At 42.0% G+C, this 27,592-nt stretch overlaps 1 protein-coding gene across 4 annotated transcripts in view; it reads left to right on the top strand.

The window, feature by feature from the left end:
- Positions 1-27,592, top strand: part of Rfc1 (replication factor C (activator 1) 1) — a 76,766-nt gene that overhangs the window by 17,672 nt on the left and 31,502 nt on the right. For all 4 annotated transcript variants that reach the window (NM_001347358.1, NM_011258.2, NM_001347357.1 and 1 more), the window contains exons 2-9: positions 1,416-1,541; positions 7,913-7,988; positions 9,783-9,905; positions 17,738-17,970; positions 18,936-19,013; positions 23,470-23,547; positions 24,902-24,992; positions 27,011-27,288. In NM_001347358.1, coding sequence (NP_001334287.1) covers positions 1,416-1,541; positions 7,913-7,988; positions 9,783-9,905; positions 17,738-17,970; positions 18,936-19,013; positions 23,470-23,547; positions 24,902-24,992; positions 27,011-27,288 — 1,083 coding nt within the window. The remainder of the gene's footprint in view (positions 1-1,415; positions 1,542-7,912; positions 7,989-9,782; positions 9,906-17,737; positions 17,971-18,935; positions 19,014-23,469; positions 23,548-24,901; positions 24,993-27,010; positions 27,289-27,592) is intronic.

Here is a 27,592-nt window from a genome sequence, read left to right as displayed (position 1 = left end):
TACTGATGAATTGTTCAAGGTCACACAAGTAGAATGGACCTAGGCTTTTTGATTCTAAGGTTTGTTCCTTTCTACAGTTGTTTCTTCATAACTAAATTAGAGAAAGATAGGGTTGGGTGTGTGGTGCACACCTATAACCCCAGCACTGGGGGTGAGGGCAGAAACAGGTGATCTCTTACGAAGTGGAGGCCAGTCGGGCCTATATAGTGAGTTCCTGTATAGCCGGGGTACATAGGGAGAGCTTGTCTGAAAACCAAATAAAAATAAAACAAAAAGGGAAGGGACAGACAATAGGTATGTAAATAATAAGGAAACTGAGTGCTTTTAATGTTCAGTTATATTGTAAAGTTTTTGTATAATTAACTCAAATTCTGTAGTTTAACCCAGGGTCGAGTAATGAGAGAGCATATTACAATAGGCACTAGTCTTTCTTTTTAGAGTTTGAGAAGCATTATGTAGAGAAAAATCTTTCAACATTCTTAGTTTTTCAGAATGCTCTGGGTTGTATAAGTCCTGTGGCTGTGGGTGGTGCTGAATGGAGTCCTTTCACCCGCCTGGGATGATGGGATGGGTTGTGCGTCTGCAGTCACTGCCTGCTTCCTGTCTGTTAGAACCCTGCTGTCATTTTCAAACAACCATTTTAAAAATGGTTTATATATATATATATACTTTGTGTGTGTGTATACCTGTGTGAGTTTGTGCACACCACATGCATGCAGGCGCCTACAGAGGCCAGAGGGCATCTTACCCTCTGGTGTCAGATGGTGGTTGTAAGTCATTTAACCCAGGTCCCTTGCAAGAGCAGTATGTGCTGTAACCACTCAGCCATCTGTCTCTTCAGACCCTTTATTATTTATTTATTTTTTATTTTTGAGACAGGTTTTCTCTGTGTAGCCCTGGCTGTCCTGGAACTCACTGTAGACAAGGCTGGCCTTGAACTCAGAGATTCACCCACTTCTGCCTCAAAAGCACTAGGATTAAAGGTGTGCGCTGCCGGGCATGGTGGCGCACGCCTTTAATCCCAGCACTCAGGAGGCAGAGGTAGGCGGGTTTCTGAGTTCGAGGCCAGCCTTGTCTACAGAGTGACAGCCAGGGCTACACAGAGAAACCCTGTCCCGACCCCCCCCTCCCCAAAAAAGAAGGGTAAAGGTGTGTGCCACCACCACCAGGCAAAGATTTTGACCTTTTTCTCGTTATATTCTGAGGATTATTATTACCTTACATTAGAAAAATTATTTTTGATTCAGGTAATTTTATCAGATGGCTTTATTTATAAAAAGGGTGCTGCTGACTATATATGACCTTGCTTTGGAGAGATGGCTTGGGTGAGACCAACTGAATAAGGTTGTCCTATTAGTGACTGAAATTAGAATGTTACATATTTAATATTTACATGTTTCCTCTTTTGTGTTTAGGACATTCGGAAATTCTTTGGGGTTATATCAAGTGGAAAAAAGCCTGTAAACGAGACAGTAAAGAATGAGAAGACAAAAGCTTCGGAGGGAACTGTCAAAGGAAAAAAGGGAGTCAAGGAGGCCAAGGTCGGTTTGTGTGTGAGCTGTCCAGCGAGCTCTGCTCCTATCCTTGGAAGTGTGGACTGCTGTAATCAGAGACTCAGTTCGGGACACCGAGGAGGAGGGATGTAACAGGCTAATCTGTGTAGCAAACCCTGTTGTCCCCTCCCCAAGCTCCTTTTTTAGTTGTTAAACTTTGCATTTTGGTCTGGAGAGTTGGCTCAGCGACTAAGAGCGCAGGGTGTTTTTCCATATGGCCCAGGTTTGATTTCTAGTACATGGTGGCTCACAGCCATTTGTAACTCCAAGTAACAGAGTCTGAAGTCTTCGTCTGGCCTCCATGGGCATCAGGAATACACATGGGGCACAGACTTGTATGCAGGCAAAATACCTACATGCATTAAAAACAACAGTAACAACAGCAAACAGAACCAAACTAACAAAACCTTCCCTTTTTAAGGTCAAAATTTGACATCTGTGGTGACAAAGCATATTCTGGAAAGATGAAGAGAGTGAGGCAGAACATAACAACAACAACAACAAAAAAACAAACAACAACAAAAAACCCCAAAAAACCAAAACAAAGCAGATTTGCTCATAGGGACATAAGAACCTATCCTCAGGTAGATACTGTTAGACTCAGGATGAGGCCTCGCAGGAAAGAGTCAGTCTCTGTCTTTTGGACCCAATGAAGGTCAGCTATGCTACTGTAGAATGTAGAAAATGACTACAATGGTGTATATGAATTAAAACTGTTGCATTGTATTTAAATTGTAAGAGGTTTATGATTCCGTAAGCTAATTTATAAGTATTATGTGCTATATGTGCATATGTTTATCTTCCACAATTGATTGTAATTTTTATTTTAAAAGTTATGTATTTTAAAGAAGTTATAAGGAAGAGCTGGGTGGTGGTGGCACTTGCCCTTAATCCCAGCACCGGAGGCAGAGATAGGTGGATCTCCAAGTTTAAGACCAGCCTGGTCTACAGTTCTAGGACAGCAAGGGCTACACAGAGAAACCCTGTCTGAAAAAAACAAACCAAACAAGCAACAACAAAAGAGTACAAAGAAGAATGTTCTTTTAAATTCTGTATACATATCTGGTGCTCTTCATTTCTCACTGAAGAACTGAGTTTTCTTCTGATACTATTTTTGCAACTTGAAGACTTTTCTTTAAATTTTTTGTAGTATAGTTTGCTTCCGACAGAAGCTGTAAGTGTATATAAGAGTCAATTTTGCATTCATCTTAAAGGGCATTTTTGCTGAGTGTGAAATTTTGAGTTGCCAGTCTTCTGTTTTGACTCTTTAAGGATGTTCCTGTGCTTTGCCCAGTTGAACTTGCCTTGTAGCTGAGTTGACCTTGAGCTTGACCCCTGGTCCTCAGGCTTCAACTTCCTGAGCAGAGGCTACGGGATTACAGGTGTGAGCTAGCACACCTGGTCACTCTTAAATTACACATACATAGATTCTTAGTAGTGCCTCAGTGATCATCTTTTACTCTTCAGTTTCATTGACTCTTCTTCATTGCCAGCTTTCTTTTAAGAGTATCTTTATTTTAATTGTTTTATTTATTTTAGTTCTGGAATTTCCATTGTGTTTTTCATAGTTTTTCTGTTCTGTGTATATTTATAGTAGTGACTTTAAAGTTCCCATATCTGGAACATATGAGGATTAGTCTCTAAGTACCTTTGCTCTTGAGTCTGTAGGTCGTATTTTAATTCTGGATACCCCAACAAAAATACTATGGATCCAGTGGCTTAAACAGCAGACACTTACTTTCTTTGAGTTCTGGGGCCCGTGTGTCTGTGATCAGGGTTCTCTGGCTGGTGTAGTTTTTAGTGAGAGCTCTTGATTTTCAGATGGCTGTCTTTCCTGTGTCCTCACTCTTGGGTGAGGTGCTCAGAAGGAGAGAACGAGGATCGAGCCTTCTGCTCTGTCAGATCAGGACCTTACCCTACCTCTTTACTTACTTTTTTGGAGTGAGTCTCACTATGTAGCCCAGACTGGCCTGGAACTGGCTTTGGAGAGCAGGCTGGCCTTGAACTCACAGTTATCTACCTTCCTCTGCCGTGAGTATTAGGATTAAGGATTCGAGCTCCAATATAGGGCTCTGGAGCAGGTAAACACCCATTCTATAACATTTATCCATGACCACTTAAAGAGCTCTTTCTATTTCAGTTACACCTTCTTCCTAGTGTATTCATTCTTCCACCAAGTATAAAGACTGGATCGTTTAAATTTCATCTAAGTCAATTATAAATAAGGTTTGAAGGTATGATTCATTTTTAGGTAAATTCTTGTAGTTGTTGGGAAATTGTAAATAATAGTGGTCAGACACAGAGTAGATATTTCCATCTTGAGAAGGAAGGACTAATGGCTCTAATGCAAGCCCAGGACCTAGCAAAGGAAATGCCATTATATTTTCAGGTACAGTAGTAGTAACCTGGCTTTATAGTCTCTTGCAGACCTGCTGGGGTTCTGCTCCTGTAAGCCTAGGCAGTAATCTTGGCCCTGTGATCCTTTAGTGCTTTTTGCCTTTGAGGCTTCAGGTGAAGGCTGTCTGGTCTTTTGAAACCAAGATGGTGCTCCTACCCTTTGAGAGTAAAGAGTCAGTCCGATGCTGTCTTAGGAATAACCTTTCGACCCATCTATGGATTGTAAGAAGTCAGGCAGATTTCTTTGTATTTATCTTCTGAAGTTGAAATTGGCAGTGTTTCTGCTTGTATTGATGTCTTCAGTGATAGCTCAGCTATACTCTTGATGCTTCCTTCAGAATACGCTGGCTCGTTTTTACAATGTGGACAGTCTTAAGAAATTTCCAAATCATCAAGTTATGGTTGCTTTTTGGTTAGTAGTACTTTAATTCACCTTTCTTTCGTTTACCAACTTTACCATAGTCAGAACCCAGCCTGTACCTTCAGCATTCTGATTCAGGATCGCTCTAGGTCAGCACTGAATTTTCTTGTTTTTCTTAGAACACTAGAACACATCCACATTGTTTTATCTGTGTGTATATGTATATAGTACCACTTGTATGCCTGGTGCCTGCAGAGGCTAGAAGAGGACTTTGGATCCTGTACTGGCTGGTTTTGTGTTAACTTGACACAGGCTGGAGTTATCACAGAGAAAGGAGCTTCAGTTGAGGAAAAAAAATGCCTCCACGAGATCCAGCTGTAAGGCATTTTCTCAGTTAGTGATCAAGGGGGGAGGTTCTTGTGGGTGGTGCCATCCCTGGGCTGGTAGTCTTGGTTCTATAAGAGAGCAAGCTGAGCAAGCCAGGAGAAGCAAGCCAGTAAAGAACATCCCTCCTTGGCTTTTGCATCAGCTCCTGCTTCCTGACCTGCCTGAGTTCCTGTCCTGACTTCCTTGGTGATGAACAGCAGTATGGAAGTGTAAGGTGAATAAACCCTTTCCTCCCCAACTTGCTTCTTGGTCATGATGTTTGTGCAGGAATAGAAACCCTAAGACAGATCCCTTGGAACTGTTATAAACTGGAGTTATAGATGATTATGAGCCACCATGTGGGTGCTGGGAGTTGAACCAGGTCCTATGTAAGAGCAATAGTGTTCTAAATTGCTGAACCATCTCTCGTCCATATCTAAGTTCATTTCGTCTCCCTTTCTCTATCTCATTTTTAGAGAGCTAGACAGGGTCTAGTTCTGGCTGGCTGGCTGGCTTAGAACCCCCTTTGAAGGCCATTCAGGCATCCAGCTCACAGAGATTGCCTGCTTGTGTTTTGTAGGTGCCGGAATCAAAAGCATGTGCCTTCAGGTCCAGACACAACCAAGTTCTTTGTTGTTGTTGTTTTTTGTTTGTTTGTTTTTACTTTTGTTTTTTAAGACTGGGTTTCTCTGTGTAGCCCTTACTGTCCTGGAACTCACTCTATTTCAGGCTGCTTGTCTCTGCTTCCTGAGTGTTGGGATTAAAGGTCTGCGCCAGCATTGCCTGGCTCCATCCCATGTCTCTACTGTGGTTTTCAAAAGCCTATTACAGTTTCCATCAGAAAGCACAGTGGGTTGGTTGGCCTTTAACTTTAATTTTTTTTTCCCGTACATTTTAGTATGGTGAATGTTGAAGACCAAGTGTAGGGCCTTGTGTGAGTCAGGCAAGGTCCTCCTGTCACTGAGCTAGACTCCTCATTCATGGATCGGCACGCTGTTGATGGAGATGGACATGTTTTCTGAGACGAGGGTTTGCCCTGTGGCTCTGTTCTTTTCCATGGTCCCCCCTAAACCCATGCCACTCATCACAGCTCCTTCATGGCTCTCTGGGCTTTTCCTAGCATCAAATCCCTCCAGTCTCTACTCAGTCCCTGGTTTTTAGGTAAATTTTTAATAGCAGTATTCCATTTTTTAGAACTAAAAATCTGGCTAGGCTTTCCAGTGAAACAGATCAATGGTATGAACATAACTCTAGATTCATTACTAAGATTAGGTTCAGAGGGTTGAAGAAGCTGACAAGGTTTGCAGTTTGTAAGTTGGAGACCTAGGAGAGCGAGCGGATGGCAGAGTTGCTGTCCAGGCCTGAGGATCAGAATAGCTGAGCACATGGATCTGTCTAATCTAGGAGACTGGAGGCCACAGAGGTGATGGTCCCATTCCAGTCCAAAGACATGGAAGAAGCTGATGCACTCGATAGAGGTCAGGCAGGAAGAATTCTGTCTCATTCCAGGAAAGCTGGCTTTTCTTTTTAGGGCTTCAGCTGATTTGATAAGGCTCAACTACTTTGGGAAGGGACATCTTTTTTCACTTGACACAAACTTAGGAGTGATGCTTGACCAGATCTCTGGATCCTTTATGATTCGTTGTCTTGACGTAACCACACAAGTCATTTTTCTTGCTTGGTTATATTGTATTGGATTCTGTTATATTCCTACAAGGAATGTTGGTTCTTTTGGCTTAGCATGTAGTTAACTTGATCAAACTCAGGCTTGAAATTCTTGCTACCTGTTAGATGGGCAGCAGGTAAAAATCTTGGTTTAGTTCTTTTAGTTTAGCTTTTTAAAGCTTTTACCCTCTTAAGTCCTTGTAGCTATATTATAAAAAACAGTACACGAGAAAGCAGGAGATGTGGGCAGAACCTATAGGAGGGATCTGAGACTTTGTGTCTAGATGTCTGTCTCGGATCTTTACAGTTACTGTATTTGTCTTTAGTTCACTTTCTGGATCTACTACTTTGTTGCATCTGTCATCTGTAAATTGTAATGGTTCATTTGCCTTGTTTTTTTTTTTTTTTTTTTTGAAGCTAAATAATTGTTTCTGTGTTTTTGAAATTATATCTTTTTTTTTTTTTTAAGATTTATTTATTTATTATATGTAAGTACACTGTAGCTGTCTTCAGACACACCAGAAGAGGGAGTCAGATCTTGTTACAGATGGTTGTGAGCCACCATGTGGTTGCTGGGATTTGAACTCTGGACCTTTGGAAGAGCAGTCGGGTGCTCTTACCCACTGAGCCATCTCACCAGCCCTTGAAATTATATCTTAATGGACAGAAATATGTAGATATTTTCATCTAAGTGATCATTTTTTCTCTGTCTATTTTTTGATACATTTTTGGAAATATGAGTATGTTAGAAATGTGATATTTATAAATATATTTAACCTTTTTGGCCTGCTTTCAAATTTTCAGCATGCATGTGCTATTGATGGGCTGTCAGCTTAGATCTTATTTCTGTTGTTTTTTTTTTTTTTTTTATGTTGCATTTTTAGGAAACACCTGTCCTGTGTATTATCCACTATCACAAAATACCTTGAGATAATCTACTTATAAAGAGAAAGGTTATTTTGACTCCGAGTTTTGGAGGTTTCTACTCTGTGACCTGTTGCCTCACTGTTGTGGGCCTCTTGAGGTAGCAGCACATTATGGTGGGAGCATGTGGTATGGTAGAGTGGTCCTCATGACCAAGAGACAGAAGAGAAAGAAGGGATTGGGCCTCTTTCTCCCTTTTTCCATTGGACTCTACCTCCAAAGGTTCAACCACCTCTACTGAGAGGTAGCTGCACCCTGGAGACCAAGGCATGCATTCAGGGACATGCAGGCTCTAATAAACCTCTTGACCCTGCAATGGCTGACATCCTTTTCCTCTTCGTTATATGTGGGTTCGTTTTGAGTGTGTAGCTGATAATAATGTTCTGTAAGTCTCCTTTCCTGATACAGTTCAGCAAGAGCATTCCTGACGTTTTGGGTTAGATGAGTGCTGTGTTGCGTGATGTTAGTAGTACCCTTATGTACTCTAGGTGTTATTAAAACCTCTGCTTCCCACTTTGATAAACAATGCCTCTAGAAATCAACAGATGTCTCATGGGGCAGAATTGCTTCAAGCCCAAGTCTAATGAGAAGGCCAGGCTTACGTTGTATAGGCTTCCTCTGTTCTAATTCTATCTGCTGTCTCCAGGTCAATAACTCCGGTAAAGAGGACGCCTCCAAACCAAAGCAGCACAGCAAGAAGAAGAGGATCATCAATGACTCAGGTAACTTTTCTGAGGACTCTAAAGGCTTCAGAATTGTTCATTTCCCTTGTAACTGTATTTTCCAAGCTGATGGCTGAGACACACAAAACTCATTACTGTGGAGAGAGCTCTGGTGGGTAGTCCTTGGAACAGTTGTCAGCGCAAAGCTACAATACCTAAATATTTTAATGTACTGAAGGTTTGCTTATGAGGGATAAGAGTATGTAGCAGGTCTCAGATTTACTGTGAGCTCATCTGTCTGTCTGTCTGTCTCTATCTATCTATCTATCGTATGTATGTATGTATGTATGTATGTATGTATGTATGTATGTATGTGATCAGATTCAGGGCCTTACATATGCTAAGCAAGTGTTCTGCCTCTGATCTGTATTCTCGGCCCCTATTGTAAACTATATTCTCATCAAAAAATTTTTTTTTCAAGCTGAGGTTTTTAGAAGTTGAATTTGAAAAAAAAAAGTAGCTTACAATGCTGCTATTAAAGTAAATGTTGGTTACATTTGATTAATGACTTGGTGTGTTTGTGGTTATGTCTACCATGCAATGCGAGGTCAGAGGACAGCTTCAGGAGTCTGTTCTCTCTCGTCACTGTGCTCCTGGTGGACTGAACTTAGATTATCAGCCTTGGTGGTATCTTTATTTGCTGAACCATCTTGCTGGCCCCAAAGCAAATAATTAAAATTGATTTTTCTATTTTGAAGGATTTTCTTTAAATATAGCTTTGAGAAGGGGAACAGTACTCTTTATGCCCATGTCTCTCTCTTGCTCTCATTCATTCATTCATTCATTCATTCATTCATTTTGCAATGCCAGAGGTTGAACTGAGGCTCTCTGCCTGGTCGGCAGGAGCTCTACCACTGAGCTATCCTCCCTAGCCCTGTTTGTATTATTATTATTATTATTATTATTATTATTATTTTTGGTTTTTCTCTGTATAGCCCTGGCTGTCCTGGACCTCACTTTGTAGACCAGGATGGCCTCGAACTCAGAAACCCGCCTGCCTCTGCCTCCAGTGTAAGGCGGTCAGAAGTCAGTGAGGTGGTAGCAGTCTGTCTGCTAGAGGGTATTTATTTGTGTGAGTATGTGTGTGGTCCAGGGGATGAACACACTTGCACATGCTATGCAAACATCCTACCCCTGAACTACATCCATAGCTCTCTTAAAGGTCACTAAGGTTGCTTCTACTGGCTTTGAACTTACTTGTATCCCAAACAAGCCTGAACTATCAGTCTCCCTGGCCACTACCACCATGCTTGGTTTCTTGGCTTTGAAGATGGGAGAAGAGGCTAAGATGTATTGGTGGCAGCCAGTAGGCAGATGGAAATGACAAAGAAATGAATTCTTCCCTAGGGAACCCTGCTGATGTCCCCATGAGACCTGTGTCAGCCATTGTTCAGAACTGTTAAAGATAATGTATTTATGTTAGACTTTTTTTTCTTTTGTAAGTGCGTGGGTGTGCACCACTTTGTGTGTGTGGAGGACAGGTGGTCATTTGGGGGAGTTGACTTTCTCCTACTACGTGGTTCCCGGGGACTGCACTTAGGTTATCAGGCTTAGCAACAGGGACCTCTACCAACTGAACCGTGTCTCCGCCCACATGTGTAGTTGTGAAGCCAGTTGGTTTGTGGCTATTGTTATAATAACAATATGATATGAATCTAACCATGAGTTTATTACTGGTGACACGCTTCAGACATGAGTTTATTATTCAAGACACGCTTCTTGGGGGATTGCTTTGAATGACTACTTTAAAAATACACTGATATTTCTTTTCACGGTTTAATTTTTCTCTTGTAGACTCAGAGTCAGAGGAGACAGTACAGGTAAAAAATGCTAAAAAGAAATCAGAAAAATTGTCACTGTCTTATAAACCTGGTAAAGTCTCTCAGAAGGATCCTGTCACCTACGTCTCTGAGACAGGTAAGGTATCGAATGCGTTCCCGTCGTCCTTTTTGAATGGTTTCTGTCAGAGGAGGGACACCATCATCTCTGAAATGTCTTGTGTGGTAAAGGTCTACTTACTGCTGAGGGCCAGTACTTCATGCATGCTGGCAAACACTCTATCACTTAGCTATAGTCCTATCCTTGGGGGATAGTTTGTTTATTCTTTTCAGAGCTGAGGACTGACCCTTGAGTCTTTGCACTTGCTGGGCAAGTGCTCTACCACTGAGTTATAGGCTACTGTGAGCCTTTCTGTGGATGCTGGGTATCAAATCCTTGTCCTGGAAGAGCTGCTGCTGCTGTTCCTCCTCCTCCTCGTCTCCTCCTCCTCTTCTTCTTCTTCTTTCTTCTTTCTTCTTTCTTCTTCTTCTTCTTCTTTCTTCTTTCTTCTTTCTTCTTTCTTCTTTCTTCTTTCTTCCTTCTTCCTTCTTCCTTCTTCCTTCTTCCTTCCTTCTTCTTCCTTCTTCTTCCTTCTTCTTCCTTCTTCTTCCTTCTTCTTCCTTCTTCTTCTTCCTTCTTCCTTCTTTCTTCTTTCTTCTTTCTTCTTTCTTCTTTCTTCTTTCTTCTTTCTTCTTTCTTCTTTCTTCTTTCTTCTTTCTTCTTCCTTCTTCCTTCTTCCTTCTTCCTTCTTCCTTCTTCCTTCTTCCTTCTTCTTTCTTCTTCCTTCTTCTTCTTCTTCTTCTTCTTCTTCTTTCTTTTCTTCTTCTTCTTCTTTCTTCTTTCTTCTTCTTCTTTCTTTTCTTCTTCTTCTTTCTTTTCTTCTTCTTCTTTCTTTTCTTCTTCTTCTTTCTTCTTTCTTCTTCTTCTTTCTTCTTCTTCTTCTTCTTCTTCTTCTTCTTCTTCTTCTTCTTCTTTTTTCTTCTTCTTCTTCTTTCTTCTTCTTCTTTTCTTTCTTCTCAGGGTTTTTGTGTGTAGTCCTTGTTGTCCTGGAACTTGCTCTGTAGACTAGACTAGCCTGGAACTGCCTCTGTCCCCCACATGGTGGGATCAAAGATGTTTAACTTGCTCTGTAGACTAGACTAGCCTTGAACTGCCTCTGTCCTCCACATGGTGGGATCAAAGATGTTGATGTAACCACCACCCAGGAGTAGCTAGTCCTCTTAACTGTTGAGTCATCTCTCCAGCCCTTGAGCTAATTTTTGGAAACATTTAATAGACTGATGTATTTCTTACATTGGGGATAGATTAGTGTTTTTAATGCTTTTGTACTGTTGCTATGCTTAGATACATTGTACAATATTTAAGAGGTTCCTTTAACATGGCTACCTTTGTGACAGTTTGGTTCCATGGGAGGGTTAAGGGAAACAGTTTAGTAACTGGGCTGTGTGACCGAAGGTGGTGTGATGAAGCTTTCCAGCACCCTGGAAATGTCATTGCAGATAGAGTGGCCTTTAACTGTGGACCAGGCTGTCTTTATCTTGGGATTTAGGTACACCAAGGCTCACTTAAGGCTCTGATTACAGATTCTCTAGTCACTAGGATAGTTTTTAGTGTAGTCTTCTGAAGAGACGCCAGTATCTCATGTGAGACTTTTATGACCACTGACAGTCTCCTCTCCCTCCTCCACTAGACACTCCTCATCCGTTATAGTCTCCTCTCCCCTTCTTCTGTTTTCTTTTTTTTTTTTTTTTTTTTTAATATAGCCCTGGCTGGCCTTGAACTCACAGGTATCCTCCTACCTCAGCCTCCAAGTGCTGGGATTACAGGAGTGTGCTCCTGCATCTGACTCTTTGCTTGTTCCATTCCGCCCATGGCACGTGTATGTAAAAGGAGCATTGTCCTTGTCTTAGCTAAAAATTTGGGGGGACAGTGTACCCATTGTGGTAGTTACATTTCTGTTGCAGTGATACAGTACTAACAATTTAAGGGAGAAAGGGTTTATTTTAGTTCCTAGTTTGGGGTGACACCATGAGGAAGTTGTGGCAACAGGAACTTGCAGATATTGGTCACGTTGTAGTCACAGTCAGGAACCAGAGAGGAATGACTGTCTGTGCCTTCCTCACTTTCTCCTCACTGTCCACTCTAAGATCATAGCCCCAGATTAGTCTTGCCCATAGTGGGTCTTCCACCCCACTCAGTCTGTGGAAGACACTTGTCACAGTGGCACACTCAAAGGCCTGTCTTGACACCGTGGGTTTCTAGGTCTCATCAGGGTGACAGATTAGTTATCGTACTCTACTATGATGTTTAGTATTATATTTTCCCATGTGATTTTAAAATCTTATTTTTTATTCCATTTTATGTGCTTTGCCTTCTTGTGTGTTTTTGCACCATGTATGAGCCTGGTGCCAGAAGAGGGTGTCAGATCCCTTGGGACTCCTGGAGTTTCAGACGGTTGTGAGCTCCCATGTGGAGGCTGGGATTGAACCTGGGTTCTCTGTAAGAGCAGTATAGCTCTTAATTGCTGAGCTATCTCTCTCCAGCCCCATAAAATTGAAATGTAGAAAGTAGTGATGTTGTATGTTGAAGACAGACTATCATGTAGCGTAGTCTGTGGGTTTCCTATGTAGCCGTGGGTGATCTTGATTCTGATCCTCTGCTTTCCGCTTTCCCGTGCTGAGATTGCAGGCGTGCAGCACTGTGTCCTGTTCACTTGGTTTTGGGTTGAAACCATTGCTGCTGGGCATGGTGCCACAAGCCTTGAATTCAAGCACGTGGGAAGTAAGAGGCAGGTGGATCTCTGTGAGACTACATAGTGACGGTGATGGTTTGTATATGCTTGGCCCAGGGTGTGGCATCATTAGGAGGTGTGCCCTTGTTGGAGTAGGATGTCATTGTGGGTATGGGCTTTAAGACTATTGTCCTAGCTGCCTGGGAGCCAGCCATCTCATAGCAGCCTTTAGATAAAGAGACAGAACTCTCAGCTCCTCCGGCACCATGCCTGCCTGGACACTGCCATGCTCCTGCCTTGATGATAATGGACCGAACCTCTTAACCTGTAAACCAGCCCGAATTAAATGTTGTCTAAGAAGTGCTGTGGTCATGGTGTCTGCTCACAGCAGTGAAACCCTCACTAAGACAGTGAGTTCCAGGCCAGTTAGGGCTATAGTGATGCCCTGTCTGAAAAAGAACAAAACTAAAAACAGAACAAATCCCCAAAATTTGATTTGTTTTGACGATTTTGTTTTAGATGCTAGGAATGAAACCTAGGGCTTTGAGCATGCTAGACTAGCACTCTGTCTCTGAGTTACAGAACCCAGTCTTTTCTTTCCAAAAAAAAAAAAAAAGATTTATTTATTTGTTTTATGTATATGAGTACACTATAGCTGTACAGATGGTTGTGAGCCTTCATGTGGTTGTTGGGAATTGAATTTAGGACCTCTGCTTATTCCAGTCACCCCTATTTGCTCAGTCCCTGTTTGCTCTGGCCTGAAGATTTATTTATTATTAAAAATAAGTATACACCAGAAGAGGGCATCAGATCTCATTACTGGTGGCTGTGAGCTGGGATTTGAACTCAGGACCTTTGGAAGAGCAGTCAGTGCTCTTACCTGCTAAGCCATCTTGCCAGCCCCAGTACTCAGTCTCTATCTTAAAATGTGGCTATTTTAAGATTGTATTTATGGCCTACATTTTACTTCTGTTTTGTAGTACTTTAAAAAATAATTGAAAAGATTGATTTTATTTTTAATTATGAATGTTTGTGGTCTGTTCGGGAGGGAGTATGTTCATGTGAATGCAGGTACCCACAGATGCCAGAAGGCATTGGATTCTTTGGAGCTAGATTACAGGCAGTTGTGAGCTGCTTTTTTGTGCTTGCTGGGAACCAAACTCAGGTCCTCTGCAAGGTCCTATGTGCTCTTGAACTTTGTGTCATCTTTGCATCTCTTGAGCTCCGTGGAATACTCTCTAAAGGTGAGAAGGGCTGAAGGAACCGTGTGCGTGACAAGCATTTCTGTCTATGTTAGTGAGCATCCAGGCTTGGGTTCAGCTTTTAGGACATAGTTCAGCATCACTTTGACTAAATCTGTCCTACATAGTATTTGTCAACATTTTTAAAAATGAGTTTAATTACATTAATTTCCCAATGTACAGAAAAAGGAAAAAAATGCATAGCGCTAACCATTGACTAATAGAACTTTCTCAGTGGACCACACCCTAGATGCTTGTGTGCTGCACAGGCTTACTTTTAGCTTTTAATGGAACGATGGGCCTCGAGTTAGAGTGCTGAAGGCTACCGTACTCAGTTTCACCAGCAGCTGCTGTTTGATTCAAGAAATTAGGGTTTTTCTTTGTCTACTTTTTTTAATGCTAACTTTACAGCTATTCTGGAGGCAGTGCTGTGGGAGCTGTACTTCACTGTGCTGAGTGTTAATTGAGGGAAAGTGGCGGTGTTACACTTCCTAGGGTGCTCTATTAGGTCCATAAACAAAACTTGAAAAACATTGTTCTTTGCTTTTATGTATGAGGTAACAAGTATAATATTCTATTTGAGAACTTCTTATAGATGCTGCCAATGAAGTATGGAATGGTTGTAGCAGGGAATGTCTCTTAAGTAAGAGAACTTTCCATTGTATTTATTTGATTTTAGTTATTGAGAATCAATACTAATTTGCGTATTAGGATTCTACATAAAAGAATCTTTAAGTTTAGAGATTTTGAGCTTGGCTGAAGTATTTAGGTTAACACATTTCTATATTACCCCAGGGCCTGTTCTGTTTCCTCCCTGTGTACAGGAATTACCTTGGAGGGGATATGGCTCTCCTGGCATCAGAAATCTTTGTATATTTAAGCATGCATGTATTTATTTGGGTATATATTTATGCAGCCTGCTTTTCCATTATTTAGTGTCGTAACTTGCTTGTGCCTCTTCTCCCCACACACGAATGTGTGCGCAGTGTTGGGTGTGATTTCCAAGCATACACAAAGAGAGAAACCTTTTCATGGACTTGTTTCCACTCGAGGACTTATTGCTCATTTATTAATGAGACTCCTGGCTTCTCGATCAGTTTTGTTTTTGTGCTTATTTGCAGAGACTGTGTCACTCACTCAGCACACCCAGGAACGGAGGAGGAGTGCTCACCGCTTTTCTTTTCATTTAAGTTCAAGTAGTTTTTAGCCCTAACAACTGAACCTTCCTCTGCCCTTCCAAACCAAGATGACAGTGAGGGATTTGATTCGAGAAGCGTTGAGAGGCACTCCAGGCATGCACTAAGGCTATGCACGCCAGCTACCCTACTTAGATTTCACTCGTTGCTAAGTCACTTATTTTTAATCTTTCTAATGAAATCTCCCTGTTAATTGGATTTTAGTGTGTTCCAGAGCAAAGGCAAGAGAATCGTAGCATCAGCAGTCAGATCCATCTGCAGAGGCCAAACTCTGAGCAGCAGGAGCTCCAGAATTAGATTTGTTTTTCCTGCTTGCCTTGTAAATGGATTTGATTGCAGACCTTCACGTTATTCCCTTCTCTCTCATCGTTATCCTTCTAAACAGATGTGTGTGGCTAACTCAGCGTGGCAGAGCCATCTCCTCTCCCAGGCAATTCTTCTACTCCGGGTGGAAAATGCTAGTTTACTTGGTCGTTGTTAGCACACTTGAGATTATGTTGTCCATAAATAAAAATAAATGGTGTTTTTATAAGGAGACAAGTATCCTGGAGGGAAATTTTAAGTGTGGAGTTGTCTATGATTTCCAAGTAGTTGTCAGAAATCTGACTTAGATCTGTTTATCAGGCTTTCATTACAGCTTTTGGGAAGGAGAAAGCAGCTTGCCTCTGGCTTCTAACAGACAGAAACAAATCAGCTTCACTAGAGAACATCTGCAGAGGCATGCTTCACCTCTGTTCAGGACCGCAGAAGGTGTATTTTACCTGAGGACGGTCCGAGCAAAACCTGTTAACTGATAGTGTCTTTGCAGGAAGCAGGTTACACTGTTAGATTCTTTTTGGCCTAGAACTCACTGGAATTTCTCCTGCGTTAGATATCTAGGTGCTGGAGTCACGGGGCTGAATCGCCAGTCCCATCTTAGGCTTTAGACAAGGCAGAACATAACAGTGTGGAGTGTGTGGTAGCTGGGAAACAAAAAGGGGGAGGAGGCTTTAAGAGGCTGGGGATAAAATGTATCCCATATGATATGCATATATGTATGTATGTATGTATGGGTGCATGCGTCTAAGTGAGTATTGGAGGTTAGATCACATGTGGAAGTCAGGGTCTCGGGATGGAATGCAGTCATCAGGATTGGCAGCAAACAGCTTGTACCACTGAGGCACCTCCCTGGCTGCTGGATGGTTTTCCTTTCTTTCTTTTTTTTGGATATAAAATGTAATAAAACCAACAGTTTGAGGTTCCAAATGAATGATTAGATAATTATTAGATGTCAACCTTTATTATGTGTGTAGCCAGCGTCTGAGCTTCCTAACCACCTCTGTGAACTACCCTAGTCAGCATCTTGTCCGGAGCTATAATGGCCTCCTGAGCTCCCCGCCTTTGCCTTTCCTCTCTGCAGTGTCTTCTCCAGAGGACAAGACTTAACCAACATGTGATGTTCCGCTACACGGGCTTCTGTGCTACCACATGAGTTTCTTTCTATCACCTAGGAAGTCCATAGAATTTAACTCTTAACCTGCAACTACACTGCCTTCAGCCTGGGAGGACATTCACTGTAAGGGAGCACGGTGACTGGTGCTTGCAGCTCACATTATCTGACTGTTCTTGCCAGGTCTTCATTTCATGGCTCTGTGCAGATGTTGCTTATCTAAGAGATGTTCCCTAGTCAGGTATCTTAGGTCACACTAGAAATCTCAGCATTAGGGTTGTTGAGGCAGGAGGTTTGAGTTGGAGGTCAGCTCTGGATATGTAGGAAGGTCAAGGCCAGCCAGAACAACATAGATTTAAAAACCAAAGGATTGAGAAGCCCGATGGTGGTGCATGCTTTTAATCCCAGCATTGGGAGGCAGAGGCAGGGGCAGAGGGGCAGAGAGAGAGAGAGAGGCAGAGAGAGAGAGAGAGAGAGAGAGAGGGAGAGAGAGAGAGAGAGAGAGAGAGAGAGAGAGAGAGAGAGAGGCAGAGAGACAGAGGCAGAGAGAGAGAGAGAGGTAGAGGCAGAGGCAGGGCGATCTCTGATTTTAAGGCTAGCCTGGTCTACATGGTGAGTTCCAAGACAGCCAAGGCATACACAGAGAAACCCTATCTAGAAAAACCAAACCAAAACTAGAAACCAAAGGCTTGTAGCGAAGGGGGCGAGTACTTGCCTGGTACACAGGCCTGAGCTTGAGCTCCTAACAACAGGCTTTCTGATGATTGCTTTGACCAAAAGGACAGCCTTCCGTTTTTCAGACATATTCTTTTTCTTTCTTTTCTTTTTTTCCCTTGTGTTGGGCAGTGAACCTAGAGTCTCCTATGTGTGCTATGCAGGTGCTCTTCTACTGAGTTCTCTCTCTCCTCATTCACTTTTTGGGGATGGGGAGATTGGACTTAAGGCCTCTTGTATCCTTAATCACTCCTTACCCTTCTCTTACTTCACGTTTTCTTCATGCAGCTCAAAAATAAATGCGTGTGTATATTTGTTTGTGTACACACATATGAATGTATAAAATTAATGTATTTGTTTTTTTTTTTTTTATGGAGACTGCGTTCTGTGAGATCAGGGAATGCTGTAGCCCTTAGTTGTATCCTCAGTGCCTGGTAGATAGTGGATGTGTTGCAGCCAGCCATAGGCCTGGCCCTTGTAAATGTCAGAGTGCCTGTTAGATTCAGAAGATAGGAGGACGAAAAAAAACTCAAGGTCTTAGTATTTTTTAAAAAGCTGGTAGAAATGATTAGCTTATATAATTAAGACCTATGCTTTATCAAAAATACTTTTCATTTAAGATGAAGATGATGACTTTGTATGTAAAAAGGCAGCCTCCAAATCAAAAGAGAATGGAGTATCTACAAATAGTTACCTTGGAACATCAAACGTGAAAAAAAATGAAGAAAACGTTAAGACTAAGAACAAGCCGTTATCTCCAATAAAACTCACACCAACGTCAGTGCTCGACTATTTTGGAACTGAAAGTGTCCAGAGATCTGGGAAGAAGATGGTGACAAGCAAAAGGAAAGAAGTAAGTGTTCGGCATGCCCAGGCACGCCGGTGTGCACCGATGCTTCAGCGCTTGGGAGACTGAGGCTAAAAGAGCGGTAGTGTGAGGCCAACCTGTGCTACATAATGGAATTGATAGCCATTCATGGATACTAATAAGGAAAGCTTGGGATTAATAAAGCAAACATGCTTTATTAATAATGAGATTTTTTTCTGTGATATAGATAAATATCCTCATTTTGGAAGATATGGGAATTAGAATATATGTATATATATGTATATGTATATTTTATACTCAAAAGCAGGAAAATATTTAAACTATAAGAAAAAGTCATGGTTCGTAGAATTTAAATGGAATTTTCAAAATGTAAACTTATTTTACTGTTGACCTCAGATGTACACAACTGTATTTTGAAATGGGATGGACCTGTTATTTTATCAGAGTGTACCTATGCTGATCCGCTCTAGTTTGACTGATGCTGGATTTGTTCTTCCCTGGCCATTTAGGAAATGGACCTATAGATACAGTATAGTAAAGGAAATGGACTTATAGATACAGTATAGTAAAGGAAATGGACCTATAGATACAGTATAGTAAAGGTGTGAGTGTAAGCTGGTTATAGTGTGTCCTGGTTCCTTGGCACAGGACTGTGCCACGTTTACATTGATTTGCCAATGTCTTAGACTACTTTGACAACCAAAGCACTAACCTATATATACGGTGCGTGTGCACATGTATGTGCACACTTCTTTTGAACATTTCAATAGAACAAAATGAGAGTTATCTGTCTGTAGAGTATCTAGTCTTTATGAGATTGGATGTACCAGAACAGCCACAAACGACTTTGGGTCGACTTTGGGCTTGTATGGATTGTGACCTATCTCTCAGTAATGTGTTTAGTTAGTGTTGCCAGAAAAACAAACCAACCAAAACTTTAATTTTAGCCAGATTTCTGCTTATCTTGCTTGATTTTCTTTGGAATACAGTCTTCTCAAAACACAGAGGATTCCAGATTAAATGATGAGGCCATCGCCAAGCAGCTGCAGCTGGATGAAGATGCAGAGGTACTGCCATTCCACTTAGTTATCACTGTTGGCTTGATGGTCTGACTTTGGACTTCTGTTAGCCAGGCAAACAGTCAAGATGGTTTTAATCCTTTTCTCTTTTTAAATAAGTTCTGCCTGCCTCCCTGTCTTGTCTCTGTATCTGCCTGTCTCTGTGTATGTGTGTCCATCCACCCATCCATCCATCCATCCATCACTCCAAGACAGGACCAGAACTCACTGTATAGGCCAGGTTGGCCTTGAACTCACAATTTTGCCTTAGTTTTCTGAGTGTTGGGATTATAGTGGTGCACAGCCATGATTAGCTCAAAATGAGCCTCATCAGGAGTATGGTGTAAAATAAATTAAAATAAAGTATATGAGAATATAAGTTTCTGTAAAATATAAATGATGAGACTAACAGATAATTATTTATGTAAACATTTTGAAGTTCTGTGAATAGGAGGCTCTGTAGTGTATTTGAAAGAACTTCATTTTCTCCTGTCTTCTTTTTGCTTTCATTCTGAGCATATACACTCTTTCCCTGGCCCTTTACTGTATACACTGATGTCTTAGAAATCTGCCTTTGGTTCAGGATTCTCTCTTGAGCTGTAAACCCATATCTGACAGGGATTTATTGATCACTTACCGAGTTCCTAGCATGGCTGTTGGTAGTAGGTGATTATGGTTTAAAGAGAAAACCAAGAAAGAAAACAAGATGCTGGGAAGCGACAGACGTGCAGAATGCAAGTAGAGTTCTGGGGCAGGTAGGGAGCGCGTGGTGTCGGAGAGTGACGCACAGGCAGCCACTGCTGAAGACTCAGATCCACACTGAGCCCAGGATCGCAAGGGTAAGCATCTGAGAAAGTATGCGCAGGAGATCAGTATGGCCACACAGATGAATGAGAAGGCAGTTAGGGGATTTGGAGGAGTAGCCATCAGCAGGTCTTGTAGGTCACAATGAGTCTTTGGTACCTAGGAAAAGGACATTGATTGGTCAGGACTTCAGATTTAGCCTCTGTGAGATGGACTCAATTGGAGTCCTTAGTAAAGTGGCATGACTTGGTGGGTCCTGGAAGTATACTGGCTTCTGTAGTGTACACAGGATAACTTGAAGTCTTTCCCTGTAGTTGGGCATGAGCAGACTGGCGTGGAGATTGTTAAGGTGTGGCAAGTGGCAAATGTTAGCTCGCGTCAGGTTGGAAGTGAGAGGTGACCTCAGCAGCTGGATGAACAGTGGTGCTGTTACGAAGATCAGAACACAGGATGCAGAGCCTGTTGGTACAAAGAAGTTAGTTCTGTTCTGGCGGCTACAGGGTGGTGCCGGCAGGTCCAGTCTAGAGGAGAGAGAACCTGGTCCCTCTGGGGTCTCTCTGGAGCTGAGCAGGATGGCAAGTGTCGATGTCCCAAAAGAAACACACCAAGCCAGGAGTCTTGTGGAAGCAGGAACTCAACTTTATGGCATCAGCCTCTCGCTTATATAAGTTCGAAACATAGGGAGGGGAATTTTTGGTGGGGCAAGGAGGAATGGTGACAGAGGGTATGGCGTGACTGACAGGGCCAATGGCAAAGTTCTACCTCAGCAAGAGTGAGGCAGAGGCAGGGCCAAACAGGTCTTGCTGAATCATCCTGATGCGGAAGTGACTGAGACAGGTCTCAAAACTAGAGCCAGGCTTAGGCTTTCCCACAAGGCCGCAGAAACTCGAACCGGGTTCGGGTTTGTCCTCAAGGGCCAAACCAGGGCAAAAATGAGGCCCAACAGGATGGCTCAGTGATTAAAGCTGCTCGGCATGGAAGCCTGTCCTCCTGAGTTTGATTTCTGGTATCAATGTACAGGGTAGAAGAAAGGTTGTTCTCTGTGCTCCACCTGAACACCCATTCACACACACACACACACACACACACACACACACACACACACACACACACACACACACACACACAGGTTGTTCTCTGTGCTCCACCTGAACACCCATTCACACACACACACACACACACACACACACACACACACACACACACACACACACACAGAGACACACACACACACTAATTAAAAAGAGTTCTGTTTTGATAGTGGCAGATGTCTGATAGAGGAAGTGGTGGAGGAACAAGGAAACAAGTCTGGCACTCAGCTGCAGGATGTATTTGCAAGTGATTAGCATTTGTGTGGGACTTAATACTTGTATACCTGTATGACACCTTGAGGAGAAAACAAAAGAAAAACATTGTTAGGATTGCTCTTTAACATTGGAGATGAAGGGGCTGGAGAGATGGCTCAGAGGTTAAGAGCACTGACTGCTCTTCCGAAGGTCCTGAGTTTCAATCCCAACAATCACATGGTAATGAGATCTGACGCCCTCTTCTGGTGTGTCTGAAGACAGCTACAGTGTACTTATGTATAATAATAAATAAATCTTTGGGCTGGAGCAGGCAGGGACTGAGCGAACGGGGGCCAACTGGAGCAAGCAGAGGTCCTAAATTCAATTCCCAACAACCATGTGAAGGCTCACAGTTATCTGTACAGCTACAGCATACTCATATACATAAAATAAATAAATCTTTAAAAAACAACAACAACAAAAAAAATGGAGATAAAGAGGCTCTGGCAGAGGGGACTAAGGGAGCTGTGGGTGGGGTGGGAAGACTGGGTGAGCCTGGTGTTTGCAGACGCTGAATATGATGGAGTTCACCGGGAGGGCTCATCTTGGAGCGTCTTCATGTTAGGGCTTTGTGGACCCCTTCCCTGTCCCCAGACACTCAGGACTGTATTGTTTATTGACATTGTGATACAATGCCTTCTCCATGGAGCCTGACCCTAGAGAACATTGGCTGACTATGTCTCAGTGCTTGTTCTAGTGCCCTGGACAGACCATGTGTGGTTCTTCATTTTATTAGCTGGACACTTCACACTTGGTGTTTTACAAATATTCCTTAGCTGGCTGTGGTGGTACACACCTTTAATCCCAGCAGAGGGAGAAAGATCTCCAAAAGAGCTTGAGGCCAGCCTGGTCTACAAAGCAAATCCCAGACCAGCCAATACTATATAGTGAGACCTGTCTCAAAACAGCAACAAAACCCGAAACAAATACCTGCCTTGTTTTTGGTTGTACTGCATTATCTGATCTCTACCCAGGGGTCCTGATGACTCATGCAAGGTAGGATGAGTGGCCTAGGCCAACTGTGAAGTCCTTGTCAGGAACCTAACGTGCTGTTATCTTTGCCCAGCTGTGGAGGATTAGCTACTTCTGTGCAGAGAACCACAGGGTATCACAGTCCCCTGTTTTCCTGTTTCTGTCACATTCTTTTAGACTCTTTGGGTAAATTAATTTAATGAAAGATTTAGGGTGTTAATCATTGATAGTCTTTCCTAATTATCTCCTAAGAATCCCATCCCCAGTTCTACCTTTTTTCATTCATGGTAACTATATGTTCACTATCTCATCCCGAAGCCAGTATATCCAATGCCACATGATGTCACTGACAGTAAATAAACATCGTGATAAGATGCAGGGCTCTTTATCACATGCCATAACCCCAGTCCTAAGTTTCGTTCGATTCATTGCCCTCCCCTTCCCTCCTCTCCCCTCCCATCTCCTCCTGGTGTACACAGAAGGTTCTAGACCGTCCAGGACTACATAATGAGACAATGCCTTCCACAGCAGTGGCTGGGAGGAGGATAAGCCAGGTGTAGTGGTGCACACCTTTAATCTCAGCCCTTTAGAGCAGAGGTAGGTGGATCTCAGTGAGTTTGAGGACAGCCTGGTCTACATCCTGCCTTCTAAGCCAGCCAGTGCTGTGTAGTAAGACCCTATCTTTTAAAAATCAAAACAGAACTGGGTGGGCTAGGCTGGAGAGGTGACTCAGATGACTTGTCAAACCAGAGTTTGTTTGCTAGCACCTATTTATAACTCCAGTTCTGGGGCATCTGATGCCCTCAGCTGGTCTGTATACCCACATATAGATGCAAATATACACATGAGGTTTTTTTCTTAGAACAAATAAACCATAATAAAACATATAATGAAGAGATCTGTTATACTAAGAGCATTAAGAGAAAATGTGACCTCAGATTTTATAAAGAAATAGCACGTGAGGATATGCAACTATCTCCATTGGCTGGTAAGATGGCTCAGCAGGTGGAAGGTGCCTGAGGGCTGGAGTTTAATCCTTGGGGGCTCAAAAGGAGAAAAACATCTCTTACAAGTTGTCTTCTGGCCTCCTCACTTGTGCCATGCATGCATACCCACATACACAAGAAATAAACAAATTTGAAATATGCTAACTTTATTATGGTGCAGATCTAGAAGTGGAGTCAGTAATGTAAGTTGATACTTGACTGTCAGTGTATAGTGGGAAGATGTCATTGTTATTTTCAGGAATTTTTTCTGTTTTTTTCTAAACATATGAACCACACATTTAAAAACTTTTGGGTACAAAAAGCCAAAAGCATCTTACTGTGTTATGCTTTTTACAGCTGGAGAGGCAGTTGCATGAAGATGAAGAATTTGCAAGAACACTGGCCTTATTGGATGAAGAACCCAAGATCAAAAAGGTAGCATTATGGGGGGGGGTGTTTGTGTGTGTGTACACGTGTGTACACATGCAGTCCAGAGGTAGATGTCAGGTCTTGTCCTCCACCTCAGTTGACCTTGGAGCTTCCCATTTCTTCTAAGATGGCTGGCCAGGGAGTGAGCCTCCAGGATCCTCCTGTGTCCTTCCCAGCATTGCATTCCCAGTTACAGGAATGCACTGCCATGCTTGGCTTTCTCATAGGTTCTCATGAAGTGAAAGTATGTGGGATGACTTTATCCATTGAGTCTTGCCACTAGGTACACTGTTTTAATTTATACTATGTGTGTATGTATGTGTGTGTATGCAAATTCATTTACAGTGTAATTCTTTCTTAAAGGTTTCAAGAAATAAAGCAGAACTTGCCCTACAAAACACAGTGGGTTTTACCTTTATTTCTTATCAAAAGGGATTTTAAAATAAGATTTACTTATTTTAGTTATATGAGCACACTGTAGCTGTCTTAAAACACATCAGAATAGGCATCGGATCCCATTATTGATGGTTGTGAGCCACTGTGTGGTTGCTGGGAATTGAACTGGGGACCTCTGGAAGAGTAATCCGTGCTCTTAACCGCTGAGCCGTCTCTCCAGCCCGCAAAAGGTATTTTTATATTTTTGGTTGTGAGCCTAGCCTTTAACGGCTGAGCCATCTCTCCAGCCCAAAAGGTATTTTTATGTATTATTTCAGAATAATGATTGTCAGCTCCTACGGAATGCAGATTTAATAACTAAACGCTCTTCTCAGGAAGCGGGGCCTCCGTGTGGCACTTTATTTTCTCTTGAGACCGTGCTCTCTTAGGCTTTGTTTTTTGAGGTGATCTTTGCTGGGTTGGTTTTGGGTAGCCTGATACTGTGTAGCCAGGATGGGTTTGAAACTTGGCAGTCCTCCTGGCTCAGCCTTCGGATACTAGTACTGAGATCAGGATATCAGCTGCTACTCTTCTCTTTTACTTTTCTACTGGGCTTTAATTTGTTATCATTTTTTTTCTGCTTTGTTTGTTTGTTTGTTTGTTTCTATTAGTAGTTTGGGAGTTGAGATAAAAGAAACTCTAACAAGACTTCCATTTCTGGGTTAGGAGACTGGGTGGGATGAGGTGTTTTATTGAATTATTGCTATAATCGTTCATCTGTTTCCTTATCAGTAAAATGAAGTAATAAAACATTCCCTTTGCTGGGGGTAGTTTTTGTGGATAAATGGATGGCAGTTTATTGTGGTATCTTGCTGGTTTGGAAGATGACTCTTAAATTTAAAATTTTAATTCGTTTTAACAGCACATTTTATAGTAATAGCTTTCCTATTACTTAACATTCGGACACGTTTTAAACTTGTTTTAGGCCCGAAAGGATTCTGAAGAGGGAGAAGAATCATTTTCATCTGTCCAAGATGATTTAAGCAAAGCAGAAAAGCAGAAAAGCCCTAATAAAGGTAATGGTGGCAGAGGAATGTAAGAGAGCGCTGGCTTGTCTTTGTAGAAGAGAATACTCGCTAACTTTGCTAAACCCTTCTTTGCACTATTTGTTTCGTGGACATTCAGCGAGCTGTTTGAGCCCCTTTAGGTAAAGGTGCCCCTAGGCTCAGATGTACTTCTGCTAACTCCAAGACCGTCAACAGTTAGATCATGTCGTAGTGAGAAGTGCATGCTGTGGAGAATGTCACTGCTGATGCCCGATATCTCAAGAAGTCGCTGAGTCCATGAATATGGAACCCACAGACACGGCAGGCTGATTTACAGTCACATTCCTGTAAAATCAGACCTCAAAATTACCCATCTCTCTGCTGATTGCATGTTTCTTTTGCACCATTATAAAGTTGAAAACTTTTTTAAATTGGTTATTTACATTTCAAATGTGTCTCCCACCTGCAAACCCCCCATCTCATCCCCCTTCCCCTTTGCCTCTAAGATAAAGTTGAAAACTTTTTGTTTTTGTTTTTGTTTTTTTTTTTTGTTTTTTTGAGACAGGGTTTCTCTTATAGTCCTGGCTGTCCTGGAACTCACTTTGTAGACCAGGCTGGCCTTGAACTCAGAAATCCGCCTGCCTCTGCCTCCCAAGTGCTGGGATTAAAGGCGTGGGCCACCACGACAGGCTAGTTGAAAACTTTTAACAGTCCTAAATCAAGGATTACCTGCACTTTGAAAGCTAGATACTAGAGGAGAATGCTCTTCTGCGTTTAGTGTTATGTAAAGTGTATTAGGGTACACTTTGTTAATGTCTGAGTATGTGGATTTTATTGTGTGAAGACAAAGAAGCAAATGTTTTAAGCTTTTCGTGTTAGAGGTAGTGTCACAGAGTTGTCCTCTGGATTGTCCAGACCATCGGAAGCTCTTCAGATTATCTTGGATATCCTGTTCTGCAATGGTCCTGACATTGCACCATTTACTGATACAGTCACCCCTTGCCTTTTCTTACCCTTTTCTGTTTATCTGCTATACCAGGGATTAAATCTAGGGTCTTGCACATACTACTTAAGTGATCTGTTTCAGAGCTATATTCTCAGCTCTCCTTTTTCTTTTTCTTTTGAGATAGGGTTCTAGTGAGTTACACAGGCTGGCCTTAAATCATCCTGTACTTTACACTTAAAACTGCAGTCTTTCTGCCACTGCCCTCTGAGTAGTTGGAATACAGACCTGTGTCCTAGATGCCCCTCATTATCTATGAAACATGAATTTCATGACCCATGTGGGTCCCCATGACTGTGGACACTTAAGCTCTTTATGTGCAAGGGTAGAATTTACATATAATTTATAGACAGCATCTCTTCCAGTGTACTTTAAGCCATTATTAGATTACTTTCATACAGTATAATGGTATGTAAGCAGTTACTGTGCTGATTGTCTAGAGAATAGTCATCAGGATAAACGAACATGGTTTGTATATACATAGTTAAAGTATTTCCTGTTCCTGGCTGGCTGAGTGGAGCCTGCAGACGTGGGAGACTAATGGATGATGTAATTCTAGAAGTAAATCTGCATATGTAGCACTTCTTAGCCTTGATGACTCAGGGTTTGAGTCCCACTGCTTTGCAGAGTTCTGTGCAGCATATCCCAGGCAGTAAGTTTTGTCTCTATACATTTTATAGCAGCATATCTGTGGAGGGGAATCTTGGACTTTTCACACCGCCTGGGATTGGTCTCAGGCTTTGCGTATTGGTAGGCAGTACTGTACTATTGGGCTACATCCATATCTTTCCGTGCTGTTTACAATAATATGTCAAATGAATAGTTTGCATTTATAATGACAATTCTCAGTTTGAACTGATTACAAAAATATATATTATGTGTCTATATAAGTTTAAAAAATAAGGATGCTATATAAGCTAAAGTAGTAAATGTTTTGAAATAATGTGATACTATATAGTACTAAAAAAATCACAAAGATGAAGAAAATGTTGATGCTGGCTGTCATGAAACCCAAATAACAATCCTGGTTTCCCCTTTGTAAAAGCCGAGCTTTTCTCAACTGCAAGAAAGACCTACAGTCCTGCTAAGCATGGCAAGGGGAGGGCTTCAGAAGATGCTAAGCAGCCTTGCAAATCAGCTCACCGGAAGGAAGCCTGTTCCTCACCCAAGGCCAGTGCCAAACTGGCGCTTATGAAAGCAAAAGAAGAAAGTTCTTACAACGAAACAGAGCTGCTGGCTGCAAGAAGAAAAGAAAGCGCCACTGAACCCAAAGGAGAGAAAACAACTCCTAAGAAAACGAAAGTTTCTCCAACTAAGAGAGAGGTAGGGACTTTGTGAAATGTATGTAATTCAGGAACAAATGGCAGTTCAGGTGGATTGTTCATCATGTTCCTACGTTGTTATAAAAAAATAATTTGAAGCTGGGGGGTGTAGCTCAGTGGTTGGGTGCTTGGCTAATATACTTGACTCCTTGTTTGATCCCTAGAAGACATGAGATCATGTAAATCTCTTAAAGAATAGTCATACAGGAAATGAGCCAATATGTACTGCTATTGTATGAGAAACTATGCTCATATTCATAAATTATATTCCATAATCTTCACAATAACCTTTGAGACATTTGCTC

This window comes from Mus musculus, chromosome 5, assembly GCF_000001635.26.
Source record: "Mus musculus strain C57BL/6J chromosome 5, GRCm38.p6 C57BL/6J".
Lineage (NCBI taxonomy): Eukaryota > Metazoa > Chordata > Mammalia > Rodentia > Muridae > Mus > Mus musculus.
This window is presented reverse-complemented; position numbering and strand designations above follow the sequence as displayed.